Source organism: Terrapene carolina, unplaced genomic scaffold (assembly GCF_002925995.2).
Source record: "Terrapene carolina triunguis isolate 2854851 unplaced genomic scaffold, T_m_triunguis-2.0 Scaffold95, whole genome shotgun sequence".
Classification (NCBI taxonomy): Eukaryota; Metazoa; Chordata; order Testudines; family Emydidae; genus Terrapene; species Terrapene triunguis.
The window spans coordinates 5,119,306-5,144,735 of NW_020664446.1; the positions used below are offsets into that span (position 1 = coordinate 5,119,306).

General features: G+C 43.5%; 1 protein-coding gene across 5 annotated transcripts in view; it reads right to left on the minus strand.

The window, feature by feature from the left end:
• SH3PXD2A (SH3 and PX domains 2A) overlaps positions 1 to 25,430 on the minus strand; it is a 358,093-nt gene that overhangs the window by 64,129 nt on the left and 268,534 nt on the right. For all 5 annotated transcript variants that reach the window (XM_026650919.2, XM_026650918.2, XM_026650921.2 and 2 more), the window contains one exon: positions 24,119 to 24,250. In XM_026650919.2, the coding sequence (XP_026506704.1) occupies positions 24,119 to 24,250 (132 nt within the window). The remainder of the gene's footprint in view (positions 1 to 24,118; positions 24,251 to 25,430) is intronic.

Here is a 25,430-nt window from a genome sequence, read left to right on the forward strand (position 1 = left end):
AGGACTTAAGCGCTTTCCTGAACTGATGCCAAAAGATGATCAAATCCACATTCTAGATTTCAGAGAAAGAAATCACTCCCTAGATCACCATGAAATTGTCGGACCACCAACGAGTCCATCAGATTTCTGTTCTCACCTCCTGACGGAGCTGGAAAGAGGAAGTAAACATGTCTCGGTCAGTCAGTACTTATTTATGGAATGCATTTTCAACCCAGTTTGCAAATTTTCTGAGATACAGCGGGAAAAGCATAATGGTTGCACCAGGTGATGTCTTTGAAATTAACGATGAAGATGCTGATAAAGGAAGTCAAAAATCCAGCATCAGCTCTTCTTAGAGTGGCTAAATGGCTGGCAAGTGGGAGAGCAGGAGACAAGAGGAGTTCAAGGGTTATTTTCAATTGTCTAATCCAAAGAATTAAAAAGTGAATTAGTCCTTTGTACTGACTGTCACAGTCAGCAGTGGCGCCCTCTGGAGTGCTGTGCTCATGTGTCGGTATACTAACTGTCGCTGGGCCTTCTGCCCTCTCAGTTCCTTCTTGCTGGCAACTCCGACAGAGGGGGGCAGAAGGGCGGGTAATGGAATGGACATGAGCAACACCTTTCAAAGAGCAATAGTTCCCAAAGGTAGGTAACCGTTTTTTCTTTGAGTGCTTGCTTATGTCGATTCCATTCTACCCGACTCACAAGCAGTATCCATGGAGGCTCAAAGTTCACGGTCGTGCGGCTTACAACACTGCTCCACGGAAGCCAACATCGTCTTGGGCCTGCTGGGTAATTAACTTACTAACGAACACTACTTAACACTTACTTACTAACTACTGTAAGCAAACAACTATGTACAAGGCAAACAACGGAGAGTCAGAGAGATAACTGCTAGTCACTTGCAAGGCAAGGAGAAGGCGCTCCAACCAACCATCACGGGCGCTAAGAAAGAACGGAGAGGGTGTAGGGTCAGCGGAGCCGGATATGCCGACACATGAGCGCGGCACTCCAAAGGGTGCCACTGCCCACCTTACAGATACCACTAAGGCAAAAATCTGATGACTGTGCATGTGGGCATGTGCACACATCTAGAATGGAACTGACATGAGCAAGCACTTCAAAAAGGAAAAACGGATCTACAAAATATTTCTAGGTTTAAAAAACTGGTTTTCCATAATTTTTCCCCTTGCTAGGCCAAACATCTGGTGTGATAAAGTTCGCTAGGGTGGCTACTTCTATGTACTAGCCCGTTACTCCCAAATTTCAAGAGTGAGATCAAGCCCTAGTTAGAGGTTACGGATTGTGGGGCTCTCCAGTATAGGGCTTAATGGATATATTTGTCCCCATAAAAAGCCACCATGAAACTTAACATGATTATTTCACGTGAGTCCCTCAGGACCAAATTAGCAGGGGCCAACTGCATTGCAGGAATGAAACACTGACATGCCCGTTTCCACATATTGCTAATGTAACGCATAAGAGTAACTGGGCAGCTACAAAATAACGTAGAGTCACAGGGAGTCTGAAGACAATTATTTCTGCCGTTTATCTCCTCTGCAGGGTTGTTGAAGGATCCTTCAGCACTGCTATGGCAGGAAGGCTGCTGCAAAAAGCTACCGCTTGCTTTTTGTGGTGAAGGTGGCGAGATTGAGAATCCTCATTTCTCCTAGCAGAGTTCCAGAGCTGAGGCGCCATAGAAAGAAGTTTGCAAAGTGCCCTGGGCTACAAATACCTGGCTTTAATCGACACTATTAGTCTCATGAGCAAGAAAAAACCTCACTCCGAAAAAGTAACAGGCTTCTTATTGCCCGATAAGAGTATTGATTTAAAAAGGGGTTCATTTTAAGTAGACTTGACCCAAGAAAGTACTCGGTTTCTAAAACACACAAGGAAACCACTGCATCTTTAAGAAGGGAAACTAGCTAACTGAACTTTGGTTTGATGCCTATGAATTCAGAATATTCTGTCACAACGATATCCTGCTGCCAAGACATACTCCAGTTCCAAGTGCAGGCCTAACTCAGTCCAAACCAAACACATGCATGGCTAGAAATTCTCTCTCTATAGATTAGATTGCTCTTCTAAATACAGATATACTAAATGCATTTGGGGCACCCCCATTTATATTAAGGGCACATTCCTTGGCCACTCAAGTCTATTCAACACTGCTTTAAGAAGCCAATCATAGTTCCTGTGCTCTTAAGAAGAGGACTCTACACTGGCAGATAAAAGCCATAGGCCTGAGACAGTTATAAATGAAGATTCTGCAAGCGTGCCGATATTCTCACTCACAGAATCCAAATTCCAACAGGATTAACACACTGACTGCCTCATTGCTCTGAATCAGTAAGAGACCCACAGCAAGAGGCTGGTTTACAGAAACTGAACCACAAACAGAATATTCTCTGCATCAGATTCATTTACATTTTTAGCTCTCTATTTGGGACTTGATTTAAAGAAAAGAGTTCTGCTCGAAGTAGGATAGTAAAGTCCTCTTGCATCTTAGAACAGGTTGCTGTCTCTTCAGAGAAAGAACTTGCTTTCTGAGTATCTGAATGCAACTTCTGTATAACAACAATGGATGTACTCTGCAGACGGCACAACTATAGAATATTTGGGAGGGAGTCACTGAAACAAGAATATATGTCATGTTTCCAACAGAGGTATAGTGGTAGCATAATTTGTATAACCAGCCTGAAATGCACCACAGTATTTAACGGTCAATACATAATGAATCAGGTAATGTCCACTGACGCGTGCTATTCCTTAGGTAGAGGCCAAAATGATTTAGCAGTAGTGTAATGTAGGGACTAATGCATTTTTCGCCTGAGAATGTCAAAGTGATTTACAAATAATTACGGTTCATAACACCCTCTGCTCAAAGTAGGAGCATCTCTTTGAAACACCTATCTTCTAGGTGGATTAATTAATTTTAAAATTAGGCAGCTGCACAACAGGAGTGTCACCTACGGCTCACAAATACAAACAAAAACTCAGGCATGGACAAGTTGAAGTAATTTGCCAAGTGGACCCAGTGGAAGAGTAGGAACAGACTGCAGAAGCGCTTTCCATCCCACTTAGGTGATGTGCCAGACCCTCCCTGATACAGTCTGGTCTAAATTAACAAGGGTAAACTCTTTCTGGCGCCTTTCCTCCCCACCTTGTGCTATCCCTCCCACACTGACACCTCGGAATGGTCTCAGATTTCCAAACCAAAGAAGATCACTGGATTTCCCATTTATGCATATCCAAAGGGGAACAAAGGATGCTGAAGAATTCAGCCAGACTACATGCCTGGATTAATCTCTCCTACTATTGTCTATAATTTTCCTTGACAACTTTGAGACTTTCAAATTTACAGTCATTCCCAGCAAAAAAAAAAAAAAAAAAAAAAAAGTCCACCCTCAAATAAACCAGCACCATTTCCCCCCCTGAAAGCAAGAAGAAAAACAAAAAACAGACAGCACACAGATGTTTGGCATGTACGTCAAAAGCTAGAATAGTCAGTACAAAAACCCCTCACCATGGCAGGAGCTCTCTAAAGACTAACAGTGCATATGATTTTGTGTACAAATAAAGGTTGGTTCCAAATGGGTGCACCATGTACGCAGTACCAAATGAGCTGAAAAGGCAATAAACCTGCACCACAGGGAATTGTATTCCTATTTCATTATTGTACTGGGACTATAGTTCAGGAGATTGAAATGGGATATGGAGCCTTTTACTTCTAGGTGACTGGCTTGAATCTGGCCTAGGCAGGTAGAGTAATTCAAATAGGAGAGCTGTTTAATTGCCTGTGTGAAACAAGTTGGTGGTCTCAACCCAGCTCCACCTAGCAGACAGGCGTACACCCTGTTTAATGCATTTGGCAAAGCTGTACTTCCCTTCCCCACCCCACTGGAACATACTCTGCATTGGTTGGCTGCTGCATTTCACTGGCGACTGACTCACATTTAGTGAAACGCTTTGGGCTCCTTCAGGAAGAAAGGCAAAGGAGAACTGCAGGACATTGAAATAAAAGACAAAATTCATGGCTTCAGCACATACTCTTCTTCAGAAAAATAAAGGAGGACCGATATGTGGGAGCACATTCCATCTCCCAAGAACTTTTCCATTAGGAATCCGGGTTGCTTCTTCCTGACTGCGTGGCTCAATAGCACAAACGTATGTTCCTTCCACGGTGCTGATGCCACAAACTCTGCAGCAGTTTAAGTGGCAACTGCTAAAACCACCGAGCTTTGAATTAAAAGAAAAGGACCTTTAGTTTGCTCTTAAGGTTCATGGCAAACCACTGAAAGGCAAGTGAGCTCCTGTGATCTAGTAGAAACGCAAACAGACACACACCCCCATGGCAAGTTCTGAAAAGTGCATCTTGAAGAAAAGGTAGAATCTGGTTCACATTACAAGAGGAAATTCTATTATGTCAAACATTAAGGCCTGCTCTACACCTAAAGCTTAGGTTGCCCTAGCTACATTGCTCAGGGGTGAGAAGAAAAATTGGTTATATTAGCACTTGGTATTAAACAGGTAAAAATATCACATAACAGAGGAAATCCTAAGCAATGTATCTGCAGCCTACACAGCTGCTCACCTGGAGGTTGATCTAAGTTTTCAACATTCAGATAAGGTTTTTGATTTGAAAAAAAATATTCTTGCTGCCTTCTAAACTCAAGAGTAAAACTTCAAAACCAGAGTATTCCAATAAGCTTACATGCAGAATTTCATAAGATAGTTTGGATATGTACCACAGGAAGATAAGTGAATGTGAAAAATATGGTCAATAAAAGGGTTACCCTACCTAGGATCATTCAGTCATTCCTTATAATCAATCACTCTCCAGCCTGCAGAGGAGATTATAGCCAGCTTTGATGTACAAGTTTCAGTGGGAAGAGGCTACATTCTAGGTGCAAAAAAGGCCCCAAGATGCAAGGAATTGTAGCAGCATAGCAGCATGGAGGGTGGATTGGGGGTGGAAATGTAGGAATAGCTGCTTATTGGGAATATATGCACTGAGGACCCAGCCACTGCCACAGGCTGGAGGAGGAGGGGCAGAACAGTGTATCCTGCTGCAAGGTGTGTGTGGGAATATATTACTTCTGCACACAGCATACCAGAGCTGGTAGGAGTGGGAGTGGAGGTGGGATTTTTATGTTTTTGAAGTGGTCATTTTTCAAAAGCTTTATGGAAGAAGTAGGTTTTCAGGAGGGATTTGGAGGAGGGGAAGGGATGATGGTAAAGCTTATCTGAAATGTGTATGCTTTATAAAAGTGTTTCACCATGAAAGATGAAACCGCATGCAACTATTCAGACTTGCTAATATTTGCTTATGCCGTATGCTCTGCCAAAGGACTCAGATACAGCCATGCGTTCAATTGCTTAAACTAGTTCTACAGAAACCTAACGGTTGCAACCTCTATGAATCAAGTGATTTTGAATGCAATGAATTCGGGGGAAGAGGAAATCAAACTGGCAAGGACAGACATGAACCAAAATCACCCCCTCACATTTTGGAAGATTTGGATCTGTATCTAATGCCTCATCTTGGACCCACCTGTAGCTCTTAAATGTGGTTCAGGAGCCATATAGATATTTACAGCTTATTCCTATAAATGCTATACGAATGTGAATCTTCAGTGAGATGCTGCGAAAGAGATTAAGTGATGGCTGAAGTAAATGTTGAATCACGTCTATTTAGTGGATCACCTCCCATTTGATCCTCCTTTAAACAAGCAGGGGCGTGGAGGAGGAAATTTAGTGCCCGATTGAGAGCCTTATCTATTAGGCTTCTTTGATAATCCCAATTTTAAAAAGATATTGAAAACTGGGGGCCTAACTCTTAGGCTCTTTGGAAACCTCAGAATAGGTGGAGGACTTCAGGCTGATAACAAATACACCAACAGAAGCAAGTCAAGTTCCCCATACCACCCCATCAATGCTTCAAGTCAGGTGAACAGATCATAGCTAGGGTGAATGGCAAATTTGGTCTCCATGATAACATCATAGGCCTCTCCACCAAGACTAGCAACTTTGGTACCAATTATGATGTGGAAGGAGGGAACACCTTGACATGCACTTCTCTTCCACAAGCCAAAGAAGTCCGTAAGTGTACATCACCAAGTAGAACAGGGCCCTGATGTGGTTGAGACCACAAGGTATTCCCCCAGTCTACAATATAAAGAATAACCATGACCAGATCGAAATAAATTCTCATTACACTTGACCTATTGCACACCTGTATTACAATTAAATTCCATTAGCTTTAAAGAATGAATGAATAAAATAGCCACTTTAAAAAACAAGTAAAGTTGCCCAACACAATTTTAGATGTTAGAAGTTGTAGGTGTCTGCACAAGTTCCTTATGCCCCTTTCCAGGAGCAGGCAAGAATTCTGCCTTTACAGGAGATAGTAAAACACAGAAACAAAACATGGGATATACATGAAAATATACTGCCACCAAGAATGACCAAATCAGTACATTCATCTTACTAGGTACACAAACAAGCCAGTACCTCAGTCCTACAAACTGGCAAGTTTTCCTCTGAAGTAATTACAAGCCAAGTTGCTAGGAACACATGGAGGTTCCTTACTGTAATGAGTATTTCCTGCTGAACATAGCCCCAAGGTAGCTTGTCATCGGCTCTAGGGTCCTACTGATTAAAGTTTGATGTCCAACTATTAGTGGATGAGAAGGTAAAACTGAAGCAGACAACAAGAACCTCCAACTAGACACTGTCATTGGCTCCGAGATACAAAAGGACACAATGGACCATCCCAGTTACAGGCTCAGATAGAAAGTTGCTGGCTTGAAGCCTGCACTGATGCCCTGGTACTTCAAAAGCAGTTATCTGCCAGCGTACTAAATTTTGACTACGCTGCTACGACATCTCTTCGGAGCCAAACACACAAACACTTTTATATTTGTGACCGAATTTATGATTTCTTAACTCTTGCTTGGCACTTTAGAAAACAGATTTCATTTCTGCAAGTGTCCAAAAATGACAGTTTCCAAGCTCTCCAAACCAACAGGGAGAAGAGATTAGCCTAGGAGGAGAGGCCCCTGTTCAGCACTGTCTTGTTGGGTCGGTCAACTGGAGGGTTTCCTTAAACACAATGTGCCTCTTTCGAGCCATCCATAAAACTCGTCCATTTCTAGTCACACATGCATGTTGCTTTTCGCTGACATTACTGGGAAACATCATAGTGTTTCTTTTCGATAAGCACCATGTTGTGTTAACGAACATCCAGAGGCTAATGAGAGGCATGAGCCAGTGACAACGAGCACAATGTACTACGCTTCTTGGGAAACTTGAACTTTCAATTTTGGTTGGGATGTAAACAGCGTTGTAACTTTGCATGTCACTAGACACAGATGAAAAGGAGACGACATGGAGCCAAATCTGGCTCCCAGTTACAGAAACCTAAATCCAAGATGATTTGTTGACTTCAGTGGAGTTCTGATTTACACTCAGTTTGGCCTGTGGTACCTGCTTCACAACTTTACATTAACGAGCTGTGTGTTAAGAAGGGAAGAGACAAAGTAAGGGGTAGAGGAAAGAGGAATGAGAAACTTAAAATAAAGAACCATAATTCGTTATATTCTGATTTTCCCCCAAACTAGGAAGACTAACAAAAGCAAGAGAGGAATAGGCACAGGAGCAGAAGTAAATGGGATTATTAAAACAACAACAAAAAACACCTTGGTAGAAAGAGTGGGTTTCAACCACCATAAGCATGAGTCATAAAAAGGCCTGTTTTAATGTGCTTTTGCTTTTAAATGCACGAAGGTGCTATGCACAACATGCTTTGGAAATGTTCTCAAAGATGCTCATCAGCACCTTTTGTTCCCATTGAGCTCAGATAGCATTTCGGAGGCCTTTGCACTTTGATATATATATTTTTTTTAAATCCAGGCCTGACAGTGTCATTTAAGATCTCAGAAAGAAAGGAAGACAGTTGTCCATCCCAACTGCCCCTTTGTTTTCTCTAACTTGCCCAGAGTTAGTCATACGTGCACAGGACAACAAAGAAAAGTAGCAGCACAGGAGGGGAAGTGAATGGGTTATTTCCATCTAGATAGTTACAAAACCTCCAAGGCCTCTCCAGACACTCCTCCTATTATAGTGACCAACCATCACTAAACTACTGAGGAAGGTGTTTGAGTTAAGGCACAAGTCGGCCTAGAGCACGCAAGCTATTCAACACTGCTACTTACAAAGATTCTCACTTCCCCCTTTATCCTCAATCCCACTTTCCCTTCAGCCCATTTCACTTTTACTTTACAAAGTCAGAGATAAGTAATTCTGACCTCTGTACTTGCCTCCTACTAAGTCCTATGTACTAGAGTTGCAAAATTTGCTTTCTTAAGTGGAGACAGTTTAGCCAATGTATGTCAATGCTTAGCTGTAGCAATTCAGCCTCTCTCCTGCCAATTCACTGGTAAAACAAAACACTAACAAAGTTCCAGTGGACAAACTGGCTCCAGAATCAGACCTTATAAGTGCAAGCATAGTCCATACACTCAAGACTAGTCAGAGCTTTGGAACAGCTAAGAAAAAAATAAAAGCCTACAATTTCACATAGTCCGGGATGACTGAGGCAAACTTCCAGTCCTATCCAATTTACAACCTTGGTTACATTTAGAACTAAAAAAATAAATAGAGCCACATTTCATTAGAGACACCAGGTCTTGCAAGCTGAGAAGTCTTCAGTGATGACCATAGCTGATCTGAGAAGCAAGCACTCAGTCTCACAGGGAATTCTTAGCCATGCAGAGGTTATGGCAGACACTGGAGAAACACAAGTTATTTAATAAATCTGCCATCAATATTAGCTAAGCTTGGAAAACTTAAAGCTGACCTGTCTTCCAAACCAAAAAATTACTGCATGATCAGTGAAACGGATTGGAGATGACACTAGGGCTTTAAGCAACAGCTTGTTGTGACAAGGGTAGAGGAGGAGGTTGCATTGCTGTAAAAGCCCCTGCAAAAAACGTTACAGCTGCCTCAGCCAAAATTCCCATGAGGGAGCACATCCTGAAAGCTGTAGTCATGCCAGCCTTTTGCAGGGCATAGCATGGTTTCCACTAGCTGATCTGGTGGGTGAGCAGGACCACGGCTGTGTCTTCAGCTCACCATGTGCTCTGTGGGCAATCAAGTGCCACCACTAACCTTACATATTGCTTTGCAACATTGGGTGCATCTGGTGCAGGAACACATGAGAAAGGCTCTGTGGTCCACCCAGTCCTGGCCTCTTTGCTAACACTTGCAAAGTAAGGTGCCAAATGTGGTGCTGGTTTCTGTGATGTAGATAATAATCCACTAGGAACCAGCCTGAGAGCAGTAATTTATTTCCCCACAAAGGCCACTCACAACATAGTTTCAAACCAGTGTCTGCGAAGTATCCTATGAACTATCCCTAGAGTCATCTAGTCTCTTAATCCCCACCCTTCTCCCCACAGACAGCATTCTCACGGTGAGAGGAAGGGATGGGTTGCAAGGGAGATCCTTTGGGGGGGAAAAAATGTCCTTCATGTGGCTGGTCCTCAAACCTGGAAGTTTTGGCGGAGGAGAAAAACAAAAATATCCACGCCAGCTTCCAACTGAGCAGAACATCTCATACCAAGCCCTGGCTGCCCATTTGTCATTTAAAAAAACAAAAATCACAAGCTAAAAAACACACACTTGACTCCTAAAACACACCAAGATGTCTGGAATCGCTGGCTGTGTAATTTAACTTGTTAAGGAAAATGGTTGCCTGCTGCTTTTGCTCCTCCCAAATTTCATAAACATTCCCACGAGCACTTGGCAGTCTTATTTGTCTGCTAAACGGGGGAGTGGGTAGGAAAGGGGTGGAGTAACTGTTCTGTTTTGTGTATGTATGTGTGTGTGTGTGGGGGGGGGTATTTTATGCTTTCATGTTACAAAGTTTATTGCCAAAAATAGTCACACACTTACTCTAAACATTCTGCCCCTTCCCCAGTTTCCTTGTAGTCATTGTTCTACATGTTCTGTTTGCTATTAGATCTCCCTCCCTCAGTACATTCCCATTAATGTTAGTAAACTTGAGCTATGCATTTTTTCCCCCTCCTGCTGTCTGCAAAACTGAAGAGACAGGTCCCCGAGGGATTATCAGTCTCGCTTTTCTGACATGCGCACAGGTTCACCTTCACTCCCGTGAGTCAGTCTGCATGGTGGATCTCCTCACCAACTGAAATGCAGACTTCAAGAATAAATGGATTAGTCACTAGTTTAATCCTAGGGTTTCAAATTCATCCTGCCTACCCTCCAGAGGTAATCCCAGTCACCTTGAATCAGTGCAATGAGGAGACATCAGCTCAGTCCATCTGTGCACCCCAGATCAGATGAGGAGTCTCCAAGGACCATCCAGGTACTACACAAAGCAGCGTTGGCAATTCAGTGCAGCATTCCTGCCCCCAAACCCTAAGCCAAAAGTCCAGCATGGTAGTAAATAGCACCTCCATCATTCGGGTGCCACCTTTTTGGTGGAGTTGTAAGGTAAATGTCTACCAGCAGAACTTGTGGTTTTTAAAAGAATCCCATGGCACTTTTTATAAAGATGGGGTATTTTCCCCAGTGTTCTATGCAGTTTATTGTTCATACCTAATTTCTGTCTGCTTTCCTAATTTTGCCATGCAGTTTCAATGCACTCTGGTATTTATACTTAGTCTTCCTGTCACTAAACTTGTGTATAAAGTTGCTATCCACTCTTTAAAAGCCACTGCTTATCATCCCACAGGTGACTGCATTTCACCGGTAGGTAAGGACACCTATGCATCTATATTGTTTGAAATTCTATAGAGGGCTTCAAGGCTGTGACAAGCTGAACAGAGTATCAAATCATTTAAAGGACAACAATGGTATTCAAAGCTGATCATTTTGTCTTACCAGGAGGTAGTTGTACACCTATAGCGAGTGAATTCATACACAACACAAATGAAGTATAGGAAGTGTGTGTCACTATTACCAAGAAATTAAGAACTCTCCCAATGCAATTATAGCCCATTTGAAGTTGGGGCCTCATAGATGAAGTTTTCAGATGATGTGTCATAGTACCAAGATACAAAAAAGCTGTCCAGGCAATGAAAGCAGGAAAGAGAAACCAGCCAGTATAATAGAGAACCAAGGCAGCCATTTCCATAATATACATGAGTCAGAATCACTTGAGTTAATACAACCATGATCCAAAACTTTTCTACCAAAAGAAAAAGTAAGGTCTTTACAATCAATCAAGAACACGAGGAAGTTCAAGGTTCTAACCTCAGACAAAAAAAAAAAGAAGCCTTAAATCTCTTAAGTCACACCCCCAACTCTGATTATTCTATGAATTTAATAAGCAAGGTGATTATTTTTACAGGTTTTGCTTCATTTGTGAAGGGCTGAGTAATTGGGTTGTGGGGAAACGGAATATGAAAGGGAAAAAAAGAAAAGGAATTTCTGGTTGTAACTGAAACTTGTCTGTTAACGATTATTCCTTCCAACGTACTGCCAAGATAATATTAGAAACGGCTTATTTTCTGTACAGCTTGGGGAAAAACAGTCACCCTCTGCTTTATTAATCTTGTCCTCAATTGACACAACAAATACGCACCATCAGTCTTTTGTTTGGATAATTTTTAGGCCAGTTTGTCAAACTATTAAACAAAACAAAACTTGCATGTGTAATCAGAATAATCACTTTTCTGATTAATAGAACAAAAGGCAGAAAATGTTAGATTGCCTATGAGAATCTGATTTAACAACCTCACTGACTTGCATCAAAAGCTTAAAAAAAACCCCCACAAACACAAGACCAGGGAAACAATGGTTTTTCAGCTGCTGTAACCCCAGAAATCTAATCTCCCCAATGAAATTACAGAACTGACTGGAAGTCCTTAATATCCTCTGATCTTCTTGGAGCTAGTCAGTTTCTTGCAGCATTGCTGAGCTGGTGACCTATTTGGCGGATATAGGAAACCCAATCAAAGTGTTCTAATATGAAAAGCAGATTTTCCTTGGAATCATTTTGCTTTGGGAGGTTTCATGGTTCCAAAATTGGCAGTGTCTGTATAAATAGAGGAGGTAACGAGTAAAGGTCCAACAAGGGATGCTGTGTGCAATTATTTTTCCTTTTAGGTTACCATCCTGGGCCATGAGCAAGAATGCTTAGTAAAAGCTGTGTGCCTTGTCTACCTACCTACTTGGCCATGAGGGCCACACAGTCTAGAATGGAGACGGTTAGAAGGTTGGGAAGCAAGGAGAGAACTTAAAAGCAAGATGTGGAATACCTAGTTAAGAAGTCATCTCGCTGCATGAATCTTAGAAGACGACAACAGGATAAATGAGAACTTAACATGTCTGTGTTCTAGACTGCACGTGGGAGGTATTGTTACTTGCTATGCTAAGTGAGATAAAAGGGTGTGTACGTACTAACAATGCTGCAGTGTCTTTACTAAATGCGATCATTGAGAGGTTTTAAAAAGTGAGGTAACGATGGCCAATCTCTACTAAACATGTCTACCGGTTTAATCATTGGTAGGTAAAAGCCACCTGTGCATATATATATTGTTTACAATTCTCTAGGGAGCTTCAAGGCTGGGGCAAACTCTTCCTATTAAAGGCTTTAGATATAATCAAATGTCAATTTTTGTTCTCACGGTGCCTACAAAATGACAATGTTTTAAGATTTTTGGCTCTTCATGGAAGGAGTGGGGGGGGGGAGGAAATCTTGTACAGACCTCAGTGTCCAGACAATAAGTTACTGTAGGCCATGCTGTACAAGGCCTGAAAGGCCAGGAAACAGATACTGAAAATTCTACAGGGTGTCCACCGCTGAGTTGTTTCTCCTAAAGCTTCCCTTAAGAAGGTAGGAAAGAATCTCAGCCTGTGGACCCAGGGAATCCACAAGGAACTCTTCAACACTGCAGATGCCAGAACCTCCATGCCCGGAAGTGGGCCTACACCCTTCACATTGCACTGTGATGCCACCCACTAATAGCATCAAAAATAGAAGTTGGAGGGGACGTTGGGGGAGTTCCATCCTCATTTGGCAGCCACAAAGTCACTGCTGGGAAATCCATGAAGTCTTATGGGGAACAAGCAGCTCCCAGGCGCCAATTCCCTCCTGCCCCTCACTCACACCACCAAAAAAATGCAAGCCGCTCTGACCGTGCAGATGGGCTTCTGAGAGGAGTTGTACCACACAGAGTTCCAATCCCCACTCCTGCAGAATTACAGCACTTCAGGCATTAATTCCATTATCCTCCTGTTACACAGCTGGGAGTGAAGCAAAGGAAGGGCCCTATTCATGGGACTGGAGTCTCAGGCACCTATTGAGTACGGGGAGGGGGGACAAAAAAACCAAAAACACTAAAAAATTTGGTGTTCAATACACTTGGTGGCTTGCCACTAACAGCCCTCTTCATCCAGCTTGGTAGGGCATGCCCCACAGAAAGAGCTGAAGTCAGCTGAAACAGAGACAAACACATTCAAAAGTCAAAATGTTTGACTTTAAATGCCTCCATAACGAGATACAATTTGTATTCTGCACAAGCCAAGAGAGCAACACACAAGACCATCAAGACGACACTGGCAGTTGATTTTTTTTTAAAACTATCTCCAGAATGAGCTTACTGTTTAAAAACCGTTCTTAATGAAGCAATGGAACTGAAGCAGAGGAGAGTAGCGATAAGTAGGATTTCCTGAGAGACGCCAATGCTTTAGAACTTCCCGATCCCATCACCTCTTCTTCCATACCTCTATATTTTTGCCTCCCTTTAATTTTGTTGGATAAGCAGATAGGAGTTAAATTACGTGGGAAACAGTCACTAGCTTCCCTACCATAGGCAGAGCTTACCCAAGGAATCCAAGAAAAAACACATTAATAATCAAACATTAGTAAGGCTAGCTGTTCTGCAGAGATGCACCGAGGCCGATCTAAATGGGTTATGCATCATTCTGCATGGACCAACTCAAGCACCAAGCAGGACTCACGTCACTTTAACCATCATTCTGACTAACTGCTTAAAAACTATGACCATTTCTGCTAGTGCAGAGCATGCAACCAGGCAGTCCTGGGGGACGTGTTCCTGGTAAAAATATTTGCAGTGCATAATAGTGATATCAGATAGTTACAAATGGTTATTAGAAGTTGATTAAACACCAAGGAGTGAGAGGAACGATGCACCACAATTCAAGGTAGCGTGACTAGGACTTATGGGACTCAACCCATCAAAGAAAAAAATTAGGTCAAAGTCACTGGAATACAGAAAAGCCTCCCAAGGGAAGAGAGGGGAACCACACAGCACTGGTCACTTAAAGTTTGCACACTGTCTTATCCTGTCTATTTGTAGAGACAATCCATCACTGGCAGGGGAACAGACGAATCTCATGGTCACCAACATGAGAGTCCACTGTAACTCTTAAGTCCTAAGCTTCCATATTGTTCCATCTGACAGATGACATTAATCCAAGTATTTTAATTGATAAAAAATTGTAGGGCCAGAAGAACAAGGTCTGCTCTATTTGGGATAGACGGGAGAAAGCTTTTTTGTGTCATACCCCACTGCTCTAAGATTCCTGTTTTGTCCTCCTCTTGTGCATTCCCTTCAGATCTTTGAATAAAAAAGAGCCATGCTCAAAAAACCTTCAGTTCTTGAGGGTGTTACGCCAAGATGAAAAATATCACAAGACTGTTGCACAACGAGACACCATGACACATTCAAAATGAACGACTATCTTGCATCACATTGGTTTGTCTTTTGCAATTTTGGTAGTACTTTAAAGGTCGAACGGAGATCAAGGACTCGTTTTGCAAGGCACCATAGAAACACCAAAATAAAAAAATAATCACAAGACTATTGCACAACAGCGGACCACCATAACACATTACATTCTGAATGTTCATTGTGTACCACACTTGTTTACCATTTGTCATATGGTAGCACCAGCTGAGATCAGGGCCTTATGGTAGGCGTTCTAGAAACATACAGGAAGAGTTTCAGCCCCAAAGATTTACAGTCTAAGTAGACAAGACAAAGGAAGCATTGTTATTCCCATTTTACAGATGAGGAACCAAAGCACAGAGATATTAAATAGCTTGACAACGGTCACCGAGGATGTCTGTGGCAGAGGTAGGAATTGAATCTAGGTTTTAGTGCCTTAACCATGATATTATCCTGGCTAAACTTAAGTGGTCAAACAAATTCCCCAAATATACACCAACTAAAATAAATGGTTGGAAGAGAAAGGGTTAACCTCTTCCGTTGCATATTTTGTAGACTTTCACCCCACTGCTTCCAGCTTAAGTCATAGCCATTAGAGTCATTAGACAGCCTCTCTCCCACTCCCGAATAATGGCACAGAGGAGAGAGGGATGGATTATTTCCTCCTTCTGACCAGCCAATTTCTAGTGTGCACATAAAGATCTCCTCCTCCTGATTCAGTGCTTTTCAAATAGGCTGCTGTAGCAGCATGAGGCCAGTTTCAAGATCCTCTCCAGTGTGGCAAACAGAGCATGAGACAGACACTAAGCAGCACTGAGTGTACTTTGGCTAAACACAGCCTAGACAGCTATAACAACTGATGATGTCCAGAGAATCCATGTCCTCTAGCTGCTGGGTGCCAGAGCATTTAAAGAAAATGGAGGCAGATCTGCCTTCACTACTTAGGGCTGGAAGTCATCCCAGATTTGCCAGCAATGTTTCCATTTTAAGGGCGAATTCAATCAGCCTAGCTTGAACAACATCAGAATGGTCCTACAATATCTTAGAGCCTATGCAATATCATACCATGAGGCTTGTGTCTTGCAAGACATTAAAGGTGTTGATCCTTGTTAAACTTCCTGGTTTAGCCAAGCAGAGGCAGCCATAACGCAGACACGTCTTTCATTTACTCAAAAACTAGATCCCTCCTAACTCCACACTGTCCATAACTTTATTCTGACAAGGAGTTAGCAATTCATGCCCACTGAGAGAACATATTTGCAACAGGTCCAGGTCATTCATCCCAAATACTGAAGTGTATTCTTTATCTTCCCCTTTAGTAGAGGGGCTGGACAACATCTCTAAGGAGTTAAATGAAATCTTAGCCATTTACCCAAACCTGCACTTCAGGTGGGGATCTCTAGTGGTGCTGAAGAAGGGGCCGGAAAGTCTTCATACATTGAAGCACTTCTTGTTCTTATTTTTAAAGAGGCAGATTATTAAATTATATTCCAGTAACACTTAATGGGCATAACTGAGAGCCCCATTGTGTTAGGCACTTTATACATAGTCCTAATCCTGAAAAGTGTACTGTCCTTTCTACTATCTAAATAGGCCAGGCAGGCAACAGCGGGAGGGCAAATGGATGCACAGAGAAGTGAAGTGACTTGCCCAAATTTTAAACACAGCAGGTAAATTGGGACTAGAAACCAAGTCTCAAGTCCCAGTCCAGGAGCACGTCCACTCAACCATACCATGTCTCATGAAACGTGGACTGGAGAGTAAGCAGAGAACCAGGGACCCCGATTTCCAGAAGAATATGCAATTGCACTTGAAACAGTGTTTGTGGTCTCACACTCAGTAATTCTGCATACAAATGTATTAGACATACAACTGGTGGATGTGCAATTAATTTCATAAGAAACTGTGGTAATGCATTTGCAAGTTTGCGTGCTGCTGCACACCAGAGTTTTCCCCAAGAATCCAGCGCTGCACCCAATTTACTTCAACAAAACAACAAACAGGTTACTTCTCTACATAAATTGAAGAAACATTTTGGCTCTTTGCTTACTGTTCTCCAGTACTGTATTACACTGCAAGCTTGAAGACAGATGTTTGCTAGCGTCTACACAGCACTATCGGGTGCACAGCCCAACTTGTGTTAGTTGCATGGTTTCCCTGGTCTGTCTAGTCCTCACCCATTTCCTTCTCCGTTTTGAAGATGTAAGGTTGGGGTGAAAACAGGAGTACAGGACACAGAATTTTAGGGATGCTAACCATAGCAAGTTATGAGGTGGGATCTGCAAGACTGCAAGAATGTACAGCCCACCAAGAGAGGGAGGCTGTTCCAGGAGCAAAGGAGAATGTGAAAGTGACAGGAATCTTCCCTGGTAAAGGCAGAATCTTTGGATACAAGATCTACAGGTCAGCGGAAGCCCAGGCACAACAGTGATTATGACCAGGAGGGGGTGGAGCCTTGCCTGACTGTTCCTTGCTCCATATTCTATTCCTAGGGGCCAATCTGCCCTGTGCACAGATCATGGAATCACAGAAGATTAGGGTTGGAAGAGACCTCAGGAGATCTAGTCTAGCCCCCACAGATGGGATGCACTGTGCCCAGGAGCGGCGCCAGGATTTTTGCCGCCCTAGACGGCAGTGCTCCTCCTCAGAGCATTCGGCGGCGGGGACCCTTCCGTTTCGCGTCTTCGGGGCGCTTCGGCGACGGGTCCTGGAGTGAGTGAAGGACCTGCCGCCGAAGCGCCCCGAAGACGCGGAGCGGAAGGACCCCCGCCGCCGAGGATGGCAAAATGCCGCCCCCCAAATCCTGCCGCCCGAGGATGGCAAAATGCCGCCCCCCAAATCCTGATGCCCTAGGCGACCATCTAGTGGAAGCGCCGGCCCTGACTGTGCCACAGACAGGAATAAACAAGACCAAAAAAACGCCAACACACACCCACACACCCACCCTCTAAGACTATTCTAGACAGCAGTGTGTGGGTTGTGGAGAAGGGAGAACAGGGAAGCAGAAGGTCTCAGTCAGGGGAGGCAAAGTTTTGGTGGAGGCAGGCTCTGTTTAGTTTTAAATGGACCCCTCCTTTATCTTTGTATAGTTTTCCTAATTAAGCCTGCATCCATCAAGAAGCACAAGTGAACCTGCCCAATGATAAAGTAGAGCATATTCCCAGGTATACATAAAAGCCATTAACATTGTAGGGGACAACCATTAAGTCTTGGAATTCCTAGATTAGAAAGCCATTTGGAACAGACATTTACCGAGATAAAAACTTAACACACTCCAAAACGTAACTTCATATTGCCACAAGGTAATCTCAGCAAGCTACAAGAAAAGAGCAATTTCCCTTGCCAAAAAACTCCCTTGGGTCCCGATAAAATTACACTAGCCATAATAGGTTTATTTTACATATTGTGTGTAATATAATATTGGAAATAGGTCTGTAGTTATGTAATTGCAAAGGAAACAGCTATGGGCTTGTTCAGGCCAGCTGAAAATGCCATCCCATGTTTCTACCACCACAAAAGTAAATCCCAACGGGTTATGTATAAAGAGCCCTCAATCCCACCCCTCTGATCAGGAGAGAAGAGGAGGAAGAGCAGTATGAAAGGCGGTTGATAGTACAGTTATACTTAACGGTCTGTCAGGGTTTCCATTACAAATAGCATTGCCACAATTTAGAACTTGACCATTTCAAGCCACATCCAAACAAAACTTGGCAAGAAGGAAGTCAGCACAAGTCCAATTTTTCCCCCCCTCCTTCCTTTCTTTAAACAAAAGTTCTACATATACTGATTCGGTCATTTGTACTGTGACGATGGGCAAACAGCAGAAAATTTGCTGCACGGGTTTTTTGGAGTAGTTAATTTAAACACCACACAGACAAAGAAAAATATGCAGCCTATCACAGAGCTCAATTTTGAACAACAACATTCTGCAGGAAGATTTTTACTAACATGCAGACTCAAAACATTTAACAGATGCAATAATGAGATGGAAGAGACAGTACCTAGGAAAAAGCTGTTGCTCCAGTGAAGATTGATTTTGAATGTAAAGTGCTGTAATTTTCTTTATGCACCTATGGTGAATGATAAAAAGGAAATAACTGCACATAGCAAGGGGAGACTATACCCCAAATATACACATGGGGTAGGATAGCTTCCATTACACTGAAACCCAGAGGTCAGAGGAAGGTCTCAAGACAGATTTTTTGTGAACCCCAGGTGGGCATTTACTTTAAGTACCCCAATGTCCATAAAAGTGGACACTGACAGCTGCAGTGACACTCAGCATGAAGTGACCCACAGGCTTGATATAACATGGCTGGAAGGGTCTCAAAATGTCTCATTGACCTTGCATCAACAGTGTGAAAGGGGTTTTCAGGTTTACGACCTGGACATCTCTTGAACTTGCACTGGGCACAGCAATGAAGACGTTCTCTTACCAGACACTATATTTTACTATGGTTGATAAAAAGAAAAAATTAAATATTAGGTATGGGCCCTAACCAAAATTATGGGTGTGGATGTGCCTAAACTTTGGGAAAGTTAAATTGCAAAAAGTTTGGATTCAAATTCCATCACTTGTCTAGGGAAAAAAATGTTGCTTTGAATGTTGTCTTTGACTATTTAAGTGCAACACATGATTACTCAGAGTGATGGTAGCCTTCCAATGGCCCTCAACTCTGCTGAGGTACCAAAGTAGTTTAGCATAAACTTTCCAGCATTGATCATTTGATGTGCTGAGTACGTTCAATGCCCATTAGTTCCAATAATAATGAAGGGCACTCGGCAAAACTTACAGAATCTCACGGGTTTAGGCCCAGAGTTCTTGTCCTTGATTGTTACCTTGTGGCGTGAAAGTTGTAGTATTCTCAGATCACAAGAGAAAGCTTTCTAAGGGCAGAGTGGTTATCAAGGTCTACTACACAGACGCATTGAAACGTTAGATGCCAAATCCCAATGGCCAAGAGATTGTAATTAGAACTCATTAAAATTGCCACATTCTGTTTTCAGTTCACCTGATGGTTGCAAAGTATTGCTAACCTCGCCAGAAGGGTACAAATAATACAGAATATGGTAGCCCTAATTCAGGCGCTAGAAGAGTGGTCTCCAACCTTTTTATGCCCAAGATCACTTTTTGAATTTAAGGGCAACCGAGGCTCCACCCCACCCCTGAGGCCACACCCCTTCCAAGGCCCTGCCCACCTCTCTCAGTTGCTAGCTCTCCCCCACCCTCACCAGACTGGGGAAGGGGTTTGGGCTCTGGGCTGAGGGGTTCACAGCGTGGGAAGGGGGTTGGGGTGCAGGAGGGAGGTTCGGGGTGCTGGCTCCAGGAGGGGCTTAGGTGTGGTCTCCCGCTGGGCAGCACTTCGCTTCGCTGCACCACCACCAACCAAGGTAAGGCAGGCTCCCTGGCAGTTCCCTGAAGGGACCAATGTGCCCCCCGGGGGGGGGAGAAAATGTGGCTCTGTGCACTGTCCCTCTCTGCAGGCACTGCCTCCAAACCTTCCATTGGCCACAGTTTGCCGTAGCTGGCCAATGGGAGCTTTGGGGGCGGTGCCTGCAGAGAGGGGCAGTGCGCAGAGCCACATGTCCCCCCACCAGGGATAGCGGGGGCGCGCTGGCCACTTCCAGGAGCGGTGTGGGGCTGCGGCAGGCAGGGAGCCTGCCTTAGCAGCAGGCAGCCCCGCTGCACCACCAGAGATTGCAATCGACTGGGAGAGTCCCCGCGATCGATGGATTGGTGACCACTGTAAGAAGGTAGCTTTGCTATGACCGCTGGCAAAGGACAATTAAAAGCCGAAGCTCAGCCAAAGATAAAATGGACAACACCATATATAAAAAGCTCTACTTCAGAACGTTGGCATGCAAGATACAGACCCATTCAGCTAAGAGAGCTGCCTTGGGCTTTTTACTAAGGGAACAAATGGGTCGTTTTACAAAGCTGCTCTCTCTCTGAGGGGAAAAAGCCATGCAACACTTGATATTTCTGTGTGGTATCAACAATCTTATTGGGACTATTTTGATTACTGTGATTTAAAGAAAAAAAAAAAAATCTAACTACCTATGCATTTCATAGCCAGCTTTCCTAAAACACCACTAAGGGTACGTCTTCACTACCCGCCGTATCGGCGGGTAGCAATCGATTTATCCGGGATCGATATATCGCGTCTCGTTAAGACGCGATATATCCATCCCCGAACGCGCTCACCGTCGACTCCGGAACTCCACCAGAGCGAGCGGCGGTAGCGCAGTCGACGGGGGAGCCGCGGCCCTCGATCCCGCGCCGTCTGGACCCCAGGTAATTCGATCCAAGATACTTCGACTTCAGCTACGCTATTCGCGTAGCTGAAGTTGCGTATCTTGGATCGATCCCCCCCCCAGTGTAGACCAGCCCTTAAACAGAGCCAGACATGTACTGTATGGGATTTTACAAACTACATTAACAGTCTTTCGTCAAAGGTAGTAGGAAAGCAGTAAGGAGGTCTAATGAACAAGATGCTCAGTCCAATAAAAGTTTGAACCACACAGTTAACCACTATCCAAACTGTTTGTGCATGTGGGTTGTTCAAAACTAACATCACTTCAAGTTACATTCAGACTGGTTTACTAGGTTTTCACCTGGACCAGAGGGAGAGAAGTGAACCTACCGGATGCAATCAGGGTCTGAATGAATCCAATTTGATTCTGTTTTCCACACCTTTACCAAAAGGCACATACCTATGGATTGCACCTTTTTAAAAAAAAGGTTCAAGAATCCAATTTTCTTTGGGTTTGTGTAATCACACTGTCCTGAAGAAAATAATCCATATACCAACGAGTGATGGACAAGAGATTTTAGTTTGGATTTGACTTTAGTTTATCTATCAGCCACAACTCACCAGAATTTCTGGGGGGGAGGGGAGGGAGAAACAGGGGAAGGCGGTTGTTTTGAGTTTGAAAGAAGTCTCTGCATTTATTTTGTTGGCTGCGATTTTTTGTGCGCAACTTCTCAGCTTTGTATTTTCAGCCAACTCAGAAAACACAAGGTTCCCTGGAAAAAGCCATTCCTGTGGTATTTCCAACCTGGCCCAAGTCAGGAATTGCTGAAAAGTTTGAGAGGAATTTTGTTCTTGGGAAAGCTGCAGCCCAATTTCTCAGCCAGGGATTTAGTCAAACATCCAGCCCTAATGATGCTTGCCCACCACTAATCATCAACTACCTCTGTTCTTCAGGAGAGTGACTATAAAACTACTTCAGTGTTTCTCTGTCTTTTTAGGTCAGTGACCGAGGACCCCTTTTATTCAAAGTCAAAACCCTTTACGTCCCCCTTACACATACTATAAAAGTAAAAGTCAAAAATGTATCAACACTAAGCCTCTAAAAGTTATGTGTGGGTTTTGAGACGTTGACATGGAATACTTGACTATGAAGAGTAAGAGTGTGCAGGGAATAGGGGAGAGGGATTTTCCTTGCTTTAGAGTTTTTTTTCTTCCCTAAATTACAAAGTGTTCGGCTCCTGGCAAACCCCTCCCTGCCCAATTGGCTTTCATGAGCCTCATGGGGGTAATGACCCACCGGACTATTCTATTGGACTTTACAGATGATTCTTTAAGAAGGGACTTTAACCCTATTCCCTGTGATTTTACTTCAGTGAGTAAATGGAGCAGGATATGGCTCTAAAAAGGCACCTTTTCATAGGAGTTGCTTTTCTGACCATATAATCTCACTTAACACTGACATTCCATCTTCGCAACAACCACGATCTTTAATACCATATGAACTGAGTTTCCTCGGCACAACAGGGAAGGCTGAATTGGAATTCCCTTGTTTTTCTTGCTTGAAACCAGACACCCTTGAATTGCTGAACAGTCCAAATCTCCTTGGTGGTTATTTTTGGAATCCAAAATAAAGGAGAATGTATCATGAAGGTGAAGGAGAGCTGCCACAATAAGGGGTCTACATACTGCCCTTAGGATGCACATGGGTAACTCCCATCACCACTGGCTGGGAGCTAGTGCGTTGGATAATTAACAGAACCCCTATCTTAACACAATCAGCACAGTGGCTATTTTATGGCATTTTCCCCTCCTTCACCCATAATCACCTCTTAATAAGTAGATATGTGCTCCTTATTAGTGCCTCCTTATTAGTTTTGCAAAAACACATAGTATTGTATACCCAAAAGACCATATGGCTTCACTAGCAAGCGTTTGCATGTTTTCCAAACACACACTACACCTTTAACACCGCTCTAGTCACCTGGCAGGCTAACAGTTCCTCGAGTGCATCACTTGCACACAGACTCAGATTATTAGCTTTCCGTAAAATTGTGGAACTGCTGCCCAGTGAAAATATTAGCGTTCGGGACGTACAGAACTCACTCCAAACCAATCCGGAGTCTACTTTGGAAGGGTGGATGTTTGACACAGATCAGGACATCTCTCTGTTAAAGCCCGATCCTCAGAAAAGCGGAGCATCCACAACTCCCACTATAGGCAATGGGAGTTGCTGGTGTTCATCTCTGAAGATTAGGACCTTGGTCTGTGAACATACCTAGAAGTCTGCAATGGCTCTTCTGGGTAAGACACGAGAAAATAGGTCTTTGAACTCAAAATCTTGGGCAACTGTTTTGTTTTGATGTGTGAGGAGGGGCCAGGGGAGAGGGGGCATGTGCAGAAGCAAGCAAATGGGCATGAGGCTAGACAACAGTTAACCTTTTCAGCGCTACACAAGTACACAGGCTTCTGAAGCATTTCATTAGACTGTCTGAAAACAGACTTCCAGGAGGCAAAGCCACTGCACATCAACCTTTGACCAAATCACTTGCCAAAATTTCATTTTCCGAATGGTAACTGGTTATTCTAGGAGCAGCATAAGAAGGGAATTTTAGCCTACAGTGCTAGCAGGGAGGCTCCCATTCTTTGCCTGAAAAAGGCCACACCAATACTTTCGCAAGTAGCAATTTTAAAGTTTTATTGAATCTATGTAGTCTCTCATCCCTTTTACGTTTTGGGCCAACAGTTGAGCTGTCAAGCCAAGTCTTCATCCCAGAATAAGTTTTAACAGCCGTGTATAAATCCCCCCAAAACAGTTGTTAGTAATGGAATTGCTGACAAACCCTTTAAAAAAAAAAAAAAGTGACAGCAGGGCAACGTATTATTCTAAGAAGTATGTATACAAGCAGTGGAACCTTCTCTCCTCCCGCCTTAGTTTTCTGTTAATGTACATTGGCTAATTAACAAACAAGTTTACGAGACATTCTTACAGCAGAAGGCAACATTTTGGCCCCCAGCCCAAACCAACAGGGGGAAACTTCAACATCCTCAGCCAGACAGTACCAGATGGAGCTAATGTATAGTTACATGAAATGATGAGAGAACGAAGGAAGGGAATGAACCACCAAATTATTAGAGAGAAAAAAATAGGTACAAGTGTCTCACCGCTTTCGTTTTTCTCTATTACGTCCACGACTTCCCCAGCCTGAAGGCTGATCTCCGAGTTCTCCTGTTTCTCATAGCTGGACACCACCACATATTGCTCCAGGATCATGGGTTCAGAACTAGCATCAGCACCTGGGGAAGGGAAAAAGCAAGCTGTAAGCCAGCTTCCAGCCATGGCTCCTCGAGAGCGACCTCCGTCCATCCAATTCATGATAGGCCAATTTGTCACCGCCGTCAAGCCAATCAGAACAAAACCTTGGCTCGCAGCATATCCCCAAATGGCTGGCCATATAGAAACAGCTTCCTCTGGCCCACAACCCAGCAGCACAGAGGAACATTAGAGAGGAAGAAAAAAAAAGTTTTAAGCATAGTGAATTAATCAAAGTTTCATGACGGATTCTGAAAATAAACCTCTTCCCAACATGGTTGCCACAATCCTTGTCCCCATTCAGATAGAAAAATCCCGGGTAGAAGCAGCATAAATCCACAGCAGAGCTATTCCCCCCCCAGGAAACAAAAAGAAAAAATAAACAGTTCTCCCCTCGGAGGCTCAGCTCCTTCTCCACTCTTGAAGGCTTGAGCTGCAAGTCAAGAGGGGGCTGCGGATGCCAATCATATTCATGTGCACTGCAGCCCTTAAATAGAAACACATGAGCAGAACTGAGTAAGGAAAGGGGTGGAGGAAGGGAGAGAGTGAGGGGAGGGCACACAGAGAGAGAGAGAGAGAGAGAGAGACTGTTTACGTGAAACAGAAGAAAAGTTACAGAGCCAGATTCTTATTAACACAGCCCCTCCCCCGCCCCGCCAGCCTTTTCCAAGCATTTTGCACAGTTGTGCAAAAAAACAAAAAACCCACAACAACCCTCCAATTATAAGAGATGCAGAACTCCACATACTGCCTTCTACGAGATGAACAGCGGAAATCTTTACACAGTCTGATTCTCTCTCCCTTCCAATGTTTGTTTATTTTTTAAAGAAGTTTGCAAGCTAGCATGAAATGCTTTAATTATTTCATCTTCTCCATGCTGGACTTTTCAACTATCAGGAGACATTTCTTCCCTATTCCTGCACATTCCCTCCCTCCCTGCCCCCCACCCCCAAACACACCAGCATCCCTCTGATTGGTTTCTTTTGGTTTTCCGAATAATGCAAATCATATGTTTTCAAGCCAAGCTACAAGACAGGAGAGTTCCACTGCCAGGGATGGAGGGAGAGCTCTCTGCCATGTAGCGAGCTGCAGGAGATGCAAGAATCTCCTTAATTCATCACTCAACTGCAACATCGACAAAGCGCACAGGGCCACGCCACCGCC